The sequence below is a fragment of the Cynara cardunculus genome (genome assembly GCF_001531365.2).
Source record: "Cynara cardunculus var. scolymus isolate 2C chromosome LG 8, CcrdV1, whole genome shotgun sequence".
Classification (NCBI taxonomy): Eukaryota; Viridiplantae; Streptophyta; class Magnoliopsida; order Asterales; family Asteraceae; genus Cynara; species Cynara cardunculus.
The window spans coordinates 25,165,409-25,174,987 of NC_037535.1; the positions used below are offsets into that span (position 1 = coordinate 25,165,409).

The 9,579-nt window shown below is 35.7% G+C and overlaps 1 protein-coding gene across 2 annotated transcripts; it reads right to left on the reverse strand.

Annotated features, from left to right (window-relative positions):
* Window positions 1–2,503: 2,503 nt before the first annotated feature.
* Window positions 2,504–8,994, reverse strand: LOC112516134 (ruBisCO large subunit-binding protein subunit beta, chloroplastic). 2 transcript variants are annotated; one of them, XM_025123153.1, is made up of 13 exons: window positions 8,908–8,994; window positions 7,540–7,801; window positions 7,333–7,458; window positions 6,937–7,074; window positions 6,742–6,837; window positions 6,000–6,242; window positions 5,416–5,650; window positions 4,930–5,099; window positions 4,766–4,843; window positions 4,620–4,691; window positions 4,330–4,527; window positions 3,591–3,683; window positions 2,504–2,877 (listed from the first exon to the last, which is right to left on the reverse strand). In XM_025123153.1, the coding sequence occupies exons 2-13, from the start codon at window positions 7,774–7,776 to the stop codon at window positions 2,740–2,742; spliced, it is 1,824 nt and encodes a 607-aa protein (XP_024978921.1). In that variant the 5' UTR covers window positions 7,777–7,801; window positions 8,908–8,994; the 3' UTR covers window positions 2,504–2,739. The 2 variants fall into 2 exon arrangements, with proteins under 2 accessions (XP_024978921.1, XP_024978922.1); XM_025123154.1 differs by lacking the exon at window positions 8,908–8,994 and having other exon boundaries at window positions 7,540–8,898.
* Between the last annotated feature and the right edge of the window lie 585 nt (window positions 8,995–9,579).

Consider the following 9,579-nt stretch of genomic DNA (forward strand, 5'->3'; position numbering starts at 1 on the left):
GCCGTGTTTTTTTTAATTTCCTCACGGCAGGTAAACAAGGGACGGATAGGTTTTGTGAAAGAGAGTAGATCAGAATCTTGGTTCCAAGGATTTCAAGAGGTTTAGTGTTATGTTAATTCATTTATTAGATTTTGTTCCTTTCTAGCTATTAGATTAGATTTCTTTGGTTGTTTTTAGATTTTCCTCGGTTGTTGGAGGATTTTGGAAATAGTTTGTTTGGAGACCTTTATATCTTATTTGGAGTTATATTTAATTTCGTTATTGGAAGATTTTATTTTGTATTGGAGACTACATTTTGGAGGTTTTATATAGCGTTCCGTTACGTTTTGAAGTAACCTCCCTACCTTCGGAATGGGGGTGTTACAGTAATAAGGGATTTGGACTCTTGATCACCTTTTATCTTAAACCCACTTATGAGTCGCATTTGATACGAGGATTAATCTGATGCATCTCATCCTAATGTGCATCAAAATGGTGGAAATCCCTTCTTATGTTTGTCATTTTAACCTTGCTTCTCATCAGAACCTAACGTTATATAATATACACACACATACACAAACCATACAAACCAATTAATTAGGATATTTATGAAAATAATTAAAATTCATTTATTATGATTTAGATATTTTTGAAAGACTAATAAAGTTTTTTTTCTCTAGTAATATATTGTTGGCATTTCAAAAAAATATGAACACACACACACACACACACACATATATATATATATATATATATATTTGGGATCATGTAAGACAAGCTTGTTTCGTGAGACACGCGAGATAACATTTTTACACTTGAAACTTCACAACAAAACGCTGTGAAGGTATTGTGAAGGTTTGACTTTTTTTTACCTTCACAATATTTTGTTATGAAGTTTCAAGTATAAAATTTGCGTCTCATGTGTCTTATGAAAACAATTTTGTCTTACGTGAACCCAACCATGTGTGTGTGTATATATATATATAACAATAGATAAATGTATATTTAGCCTCTCCATCAATTGTATTTAAAATATTTATCTTGTTTTTGTTTCCACTAAAAACGAATAGAAATAAAATGGTTTTCAAAGTTTAAGCCAACCCATACCAGTAAAATACAAAGTGCGCCACTAATTCCGATCTGCTTTTTAACGGTAATTGACTTTTTTTATTTTTAATTATTATTATTATTATTATTCTTCACATTTTTTAAAATGTAATTATCTATATTATTTATTAAATAGTTAATTAAAAATATTAAATGTAAAATGTTCCACATCCGTAAAAGTTCCATTAAGAGTTAACATTTGAATACAAAAGTTTTCGTTCGTGTTCGGTCGTTTGTTCGGTTAAGTTAAACGAACAAACACAATACATGTTCGTTCAGTTCGTTTACGACCCTATTCTTAAAACCAAGTATTCGGACAAACTTTTCAAAGGTTTTAACACAAATTTGCACTAAAATTTTGGTTGGAGTCCAACAAAAAGTCGTTGTATATAGACCTAAACTTTGATAAGAGGTTGGGTCACTCACACCCCCTTCAGACTTTGACTTTTGATTTGGTCATCTCCTCAAGTGTTAGACCAAACTCCACCACATTTGTGTGGTTTTGACTTTTTTACATATGTCTTTTTAGACCGTTTACTGAACTCTTACTGGGTAAGCACTTATCTGCTATCCGATATCCCTCGCTTATTGGTGAGAATGATGAAGAATAAGAATCTTACCCGGTAGGTAAAGGAGATGGTTTTTAACCGGAAAATGCTTACAGAGTAAAAGACGTTTACTAATAATCCATTCTAATGGTCGAAAATGTTACAAGATAAGATAAGCGATGATGATGACTCTTGCCGGTAAGTGTTTATCTAGTACACGTTTGGTAAACAGTCCTTACTCGGTAAATACTACTTACATGATGGGAGTCTATAAGCATTGAAGGGTTGTTAACCGACATAAACCATGTACACACGTACCAGATAAAAGTCTACACCCTCACCAGGTAAAATTCTCTGTCAACAAAATAACACAATAAAATTACTGATAAAGACCATTTTTATCCTAGATAAACACATCTTACCCGGTAGACAACCTGCAACTCACTTGTTTCATTAGAGATATCCAAGTACACTATATGCTCTCTTCTTCTAAATTCGGAGATTTCTTCTTTCTTTTCTCTATTTTAGACGAGAGTTCAGCATAGCAGTTGGAACAGACTTTTTTCTCAAATCTATATTTTGTATGAAAAAGTAACGTACTTTAATTTGATTCCTATTTTGGATAATGTACTTTCAAAACTTCCATTTTGGCACCTAAGATGTAAAATTTTAAATATTTAAGTACCCGGTTGAAACATTAACCGGTTACCATGCTGATGTGGCGAATGACATGGTATTCGACTCGGTATTATTTGATATTCGACCAAACTTCATCCTATCACTCATCACATCAGCATGGTATACAATTTGTCCTTTCTAAAATAACATAGTTGTTGGAGATTGTTAATCAATCGAAAAAGATAGAACGAATGCATAGACTGAACCAACATCATATTTCGGAAGAATCGACTCATATACGCTTCCCAATTTCAATACAATTTCGAAACCATATCCGCCAAAATTTAACAAACCTAACCGCCACTCGATATAACGGGAAAAGGGTCTTAAAAAGGAGATTCAGCATCTACCCAACTTCTTGCGGCAATAAAAAGAAAAGCGAAGAACTACTACCACAGGTTGAGGTTCTAGCGTATGATCATGAGTCTCAGTAACCATAACCCGAGTTATCCATGGGGCTTCCAGTGGGCATGGGTTCAGGCTCTTTGATCTCAACAACCACAGCATCCGATGTAAGGAAGGTCTTTGCAACTGATGATGCATGCTCCAAGCAACATCTCACCACCTGCGTCGATCCAATCATGTAATTATTAGACTTTTTCATCAACTAAATGACAAATTTACCCTTAATAATAGAGGGAGTAATAAATTTCTCCATCTCATTGTTAACATTGTGCTCTCAAGACCTTTTTTTAAGAAAGAAAGGGAGGGAAAAGGAAGGAAGTAGGGGGAAAGACAAACTCACGTCATCTCGTGTTTTTAGGAGTGATAGGAAAACGAAAGAAAATAATGCCAACTTTCCTCCCAAATGTGGGAGGAAAGAATAATAACTACATTTTTTATAACATTACACATCTACCCGGCAATTACAATCCCCTATAAAACAAACGGGTTGGGTTCCGGTGAAAAGAAGAGTTAAGGTGAGAAGCGTGAGAAGCGATCTCCACCCTTGGATGCACCGAGATGCAGCGGATCAGTCCCTGTATCAAGCGCGATTCATGGGTAGGTTTGAGATTAAAAGGTGATCAAGGGTCCAGATCCAATCTTACACTTCTCACCTTAACTCTCCTTCTCACACGATCCTTCGCCAAAAATAAATATAGAACATATTTTTCCTTTCCTTTCCTTCCCTTCCCACCCCTTCCCTCTAGAGACAAATTAGAGTAAAAAAGTAGGCACTTATCTTGGAACGAGTAGAGTAACATTTAGTATAATAAAGGGAAATTTATACACAAGAAGCAAAAGATATTTCAGGTTGCGGCAAACTAAAAAACTTACCTTTGTGGGATCGATAATGCCAGCAGCCATTAGATCCTCATAGGTCCCGGTTGCAGCATTGTAACCAAATTTGAGATTGTCACTAGATAAGACCTGAAACAACAAATGCACGCGCTCAACCCAAAGGATCTATTTTTCTAAAGCAATAGGCCGACCCAATAACCTCCAAATCAACTTAAAACCATGATGGAAGAAGTTATTGGCAGCCCACAATTTTGAACTGCTCAGAGCATCTCTAACAAATTCTCTAAAATAGAAACACAAGGGTTGTGGCGTAGTGGTTGAGGTCCTGTGGGGATGTGGTGGCATACACGATAACTGTGGCCACTGAGTTTATTAGGGTTGATTTCTTACAATCACAATTTGTCGGATTAGTCCAGGCATAGCCTAGAACACCCTTCCAAAAAAAATTCTCTAAAATAGAGAAAACGAAAAAACTCCCAAGTTTAGAGAATTTTATAAAACTTGATTATTCACTCCTACCAATATTATTATTTTATATGAAGTTTTATCAAAAGTATATAGGGTAATAAAATTATAGAATATTTCAATAATATATTTGATGTTGAAATCTTTAAAATGGAGAACATCTTGTAGTTGAATGTAATTTTTTAAGAAATTTTAACTGTATGTATTTTAAAGAAATTATAGAGAATCTATTGGAGATGCTTTTAAAGATCTACATTTCTATTGGGGCAGGTTGTTACATAATGATTAAGCTTTCAACCAAAAAAAATACCTTCTCAATCACGACACTTCCATTAACACCAGCATTCTTTGCTATCAACTTCATTGGATAGCCAAGTGCCCTCCTAACAATTTCGGCTCCAACTTTCTGTTCATCGTTGTCAAGGGTACTTTTGATAGCATCGACCTTTGCAGCAAGGCGCAATAGAGTGCATCCTCCCCCCACTACAATCCCTTCCTCAACTGCCGCCTGTAGAACGTATATCAAAAGCATTAAATGCAACCGAAGAAAGAAAATAAACCACAAAACGTTTACAATCTTAAAATAGTCTGTGGCTTAACCTTTGTTGCATTGAGCGCATCCTCAACTCTCAGTTTCTTTTCTTTAAGTTCCGTCTCTGTTTGTGCCCCAACCTGAAATACAATTTAAAAATGAGGCAAGGAAAAAACAAAAATCTATGATGAACAAGAAATCTTGAAAAACTCACTTGAATAACAGCGACTCCGCCAGATAGTTTGGCAATTCTTTCATTTAGTTTTTCTTTTTCGTAGTCTTGTTCAGCAGCCTGTAAAATTATCCAAGATAACCGTCAGTAATTAGAAAATGGAACTTCAAATGGAAGTGGATATATAGGGCATTGTAGAAATGTACCTCAACGAGGTTTCTAATCTGAGCAACCCGTCTATTTACCAACTCTTGGGTGCTGCCATCGCCGACAATGGTTGTTGTATCCTTAGTCAGCACCACCTTTGCGGCAAGTCCTAAAACCTCACTCCCGGCATTCTCGAGGGTTAAGCCGACCTCATCTCTGATTACGGTTCCTGAATCATATGCAAGACGACGTTAAAAAAAGGAGCAGGACAAAACTTGAGGCATAAATTCATAATATGTTCACTAAAGGTGCACTCCGTAAGAGGACTGGCAAGTGAGAGTGAGTGAAAGAATTGTGTAAGGTTTTAGGGTTTTAATTTTGACACGGGTAGTTTAATAATTTGTCATTCTTATCCCGTCTCCCTTGGTCCAACAAGGAAAAAGCATTTTTGTCGTATGTCACGCCAAACATGGGATAGCAAGTGTTTGTTATGTCTCGTCCTACATACCAAATGCGCCCTAATAAAGAAGAACAGAAATCCTTGCCTCCGGTTAGAATAGCAATATCATCAAGATATTGACTTTTGCGATCACCAAATCCAGGTGCCTTGAGTGCGGCAATCTTTAGGGCACCTCGTAGCTTGTTTACCACTAGAGTAGCAAGAGCTTCCTGCTCAACATCCTCTGCTATAATCAATATCGGGTATCCTCCCTTTATAGCATCTTCCAAAACACTAACCAAGTCCCTTGCATTTGTTATCTTTTTATCAACCAGAAGCAACTACACCCCATAAAACAAATGAATCAGAATCCATAACTATGAAAAAACGCTCTCATGCTTGAATTGTAATACGAATGATATGACATACTCCTTTCGTCCCAAAAAGAAATGTCCATAAAGGAAAAGGGCAAGACACAGTTTTAAAAATGCATAATTATTACACTTTGTAATTAATTAAATGAAAATTATACTCTTCATATTAGAGGGAGTAATGCATTTTTCCATCTCATAATTAAAAGTAGAATTGGAAAGTAGGCCCTTAGTTTTAATTTTGGGCACTTATTTTGTAAGAAAAACTGAAATAGAAATGTAGACACTTATTTTGGGATGGAGGGAGTAATATTATTACCTTGCAGTTTTCATACTCAACGGACATTTTTTCACTGTCGGTAACAAAATATGGAGAAAGGTAACCACGATCAAATTGCATGCCTTCCACAACATACAAACTGTTCTCAGCACTTTTTCCTTCTTCAAGAGTCACTACACCTTTCCTCCCCACCTTACTCATTGCCTCAGCAATCATATTTCCAATTTCGTAATTGTTTCCTGCGCTTACTGCAGCCACATCTGCCAGCTCACTGTCTTCAACCTGCAATTCGACATACCATTTAGAAGAAGTTTAACAAATAAACGTCATCACCAAAAACAGTTCCATCAAGAAGCACTGCATACAATGAGAGTAAAGTTGGTTAAAATCTTGTCAACTTAGACACCAAAGATGTACCAAAAAAAATTCAGGCGGTCTGAACGATCTAAAAAACCAAAATCAAAGAAACATAGTATGTCCGATTCAGGGGTGAGGTCTACGGAGGATGGGATGTAGGTACACCTGACCTCTACCCCCAAGAAAGGAGCGGTTGTTTCCGTGAAGGCTCTCGGCTTATGCAAGGAGTGAAAAGAATGATGAAGTTTGCAGGAAAGATATGGAAATAGAAAATAGGACGAATGTGAAAATTATAAAGACAATGCTAAAAATTGAAAAGGAGTCAAAAATCGGCAACAACATTCAAACAGATTAATAAACAAACATAAAACAGAAGCAAACACAAGAAAACAATCTAAAACTAATCAACAAAAGCCAAACTCACTTCTTTCGACATTAGCTTAAGCTCTTCAACAAGGGCTTTAGTGGTTCTTTCAATTCCCCTTGTTATCTGAATCGGGTTAGCACCGGCTGCCACCACCTATTGGATAAGAGCTCGATGAGTTCACTACGAGTATATGGACCTTTCAAGATTCAAGATTCCAAAAATATTCATTTAGTACAAGTATCTACCACATACCTTTACACCCTCAGTTATCAAGCCTTGTGCTAGAACAACAGATGTTGTCGTCCCATCACCAGCCAAATCATTTGTTTTTGAAGCCGCTTGCCTCACCAACTTGGCACCAATGTTCTCAACGGGATCTTCCAATTCAACCTACGTTGATGGAAATGTAAGAATTCTTGAATCCCAATATGTATTATATATATGCATTTCAATTAGACCCATTTTGAAAAGCTCTGATCGAGAAGGAATGGCAACAGAAATTTTGAAAAACCAGATCATGTAGAAACAAAAATACATCCTTACAAGATCTATTATTATAAAATAATCCCAAATTATCTCGAGAAGGGTTGATTATAACCAACAAGACGGACTTATGGCTGCATGAATTTCTTGGTCCATTTAATGTACCTCTTTTGCAACGGTTACACCATCATTCACAATTTTTGGTGAACCATACTTGCTCTCTAACACTACATTGCGCCCTTTTGGACCCAAAGTAACTCCAACTAAATCTGCAAGCTTATTGACACCAGCCTACACACAAGTACACACATATATATCAGCACAAGTATCATCAAAATAACCAAAAGCTAAGACATCTTAGTTTGATGCTACCTGTAGCTTTTTAATCGCAGACCCATCCTTGTTAAGATAGATATCTTTGGCCATTGCCTTAACCTTGAGAGAACATCTTTTCTGGAGAACTACATTCCGCCTCCCATGTCCGAGAGAACTTGAAGATACAGAAGAAAATGAAGACAAAGTTTCGAACGAATTTGTCATTGTCTTATTCGTTTTACTGCTTGGAGATGCAAAAGACCCGACGGAAGACAAGGGAGTGATAGATGCCATCTTCTAACAATCCTCAATCGAGTAGCTACAAAAACCCACAAGGTAAGAAGATATCATTACACAATATAAGTGGGTACAAGAGTCGAGAAACGGAATCACCCAAAACCCCATGGGTATTGCAACTAGAGAAAGAAAACACCGCAACATGCAGAAAAAATAAATACTTCTCTGTTTACTGAAAAGAGAAAATATTCCTTCTAACACAAACACCAAGGCTATGTTTGGCAAACTAGCTAAAAAGCTAGATGTTGGTTGATAAGCTACTCATGTTCCGTAAAAACCAACTCATAAGCTAGATGACGATGTAAAGTTATCTAAAAAGACATGTTGAAAAATTAATTGGAAAAATACAACCGCCATAATTGGAAAAAAGGCCTTCGTGCTTGTTGAAATGATAGCTTATTTCTAGCCAAACAGGGTTTTTCAATACGCTAAAAAATATGGCTAACCAAACCAGGTTTTTCAATAAGCTAAAAAATATGGCTGACAAATCGGGGTTTTTCAAGAGGCTGAAAAATATGGCAAACCAGACGGGGTTATTCAATAAGCTCAAAAAAATGGCTAACCAAACGGGGTTTTTCAATAAGCTTAAAAATAAGCTAGCTTATGGTTGACAAAAAAGACCCAAAATTACATCAGTTGTAACTTAGAGCTCAAATTTTCCATTAGATCAAATTATTGATGCAATTACTATACAAAAATCTGTTACTACTCTACAATAATGTGTCAGTGCTACTTGAATCCTTCTCAATATCTCAAACACATTTACCAAAATTCACATATGAACATTCATCATCTTCATCCACAAACAACAAAAAACCCAAAATCTTATCGACTCACAGAGCTCATTCAAACTAAAATGCAACTTCAAACACTAAAATCTTATCAATTTCTTCAAGTTGACTACAGAAAACACACGAAGATGCACAAATGGAGAACCAAATTCAACCCAAACCGTTAAAATAGCTACATACAGAGCTTAAATCCATCGAAAATTGAGCTTCACAAACAAGAAACCTAAATACATAATTATAAACATATGACTAAATTGGATTTCTAAGCAGGTGAAAAAACCTTGAATGATGATACGCAATTACTTGAAATCCATAGATTAGAAATCGAACGACTTACCAGAAATAGTAACGAGAGAGAAGGAGAGCAAACACAGTTAGGTGTGAGAGTTTGAGATAAGAAATTTTAGGGTTTAAGAAGATAAGGGTGACTTCAGGCTCACCTCACGCTTTGGAAGCTCCGTTTTAATGAAATCTTCTAGAACTTTTTTGAGAAATTAAAAAAAAAAAAAATTACATGAAAAAGTAAAGCGGTTTTAAACCTTTCATTTTTGTACTTTATACGTAAAATTTTAAATATTTAAGTTTTTTGGTAACCGGTTGAAATATTAACCAGTTATCATGTTGATGTGGTGATTGATAGGATGAATTTGAGTTGAATAACAACTAATATTGAGTTGGATACTATATTACTTCTCACATCAGCATGGTAACCGGTTAATGCTTCAACCAACTATTCCGATACTTAAATGTTTAAAACTTTACATCTTAGATATCAAAATGATAGTTATAAAAGTATGTTACCGAAAATATGAATTAAGTTAAAGACGTTATTTTTTCTTGCAATTTTCCCCCAAAAAAATCAATCTCTTTAAACAAATTCGCCTGTAAAATGGAGATTTTTAAGTTTTTTTGTTGTTGTAAATAGGCTCAGGGGCTGTTTGTTTCCCTCTTAATGGTGACATTAAGAGGGAGCCTCTTAATGGTGACATTAAGAGGGAGCCTCTTAATC

Bases quoted from the DNA above. Each gene is read 5' to 3' on its own strand.
- LOC112516134 (XM_025123153.1), bottom strand. From the start codon at position 7,776: ATGGCATCTATCACTCCCTTGTCTTCCGTCGGGTCTTTTGCATCTCCA. The intron at 7,459-7,539 runs GTAGCATCAAAC...ACTTGTGTGTAG, and splicing joins CTGCGATTAAAAAGCTACAG to GCTGGTGTCAATAAGCTTGC. The intron at 4,528-4,619 runs GTTAAGCCACAG...TACGTTCTACAG, and splicing joins ATGCGCTCAATGCAACAAAG to GCGGCAGTTGAGGAAGGGAT.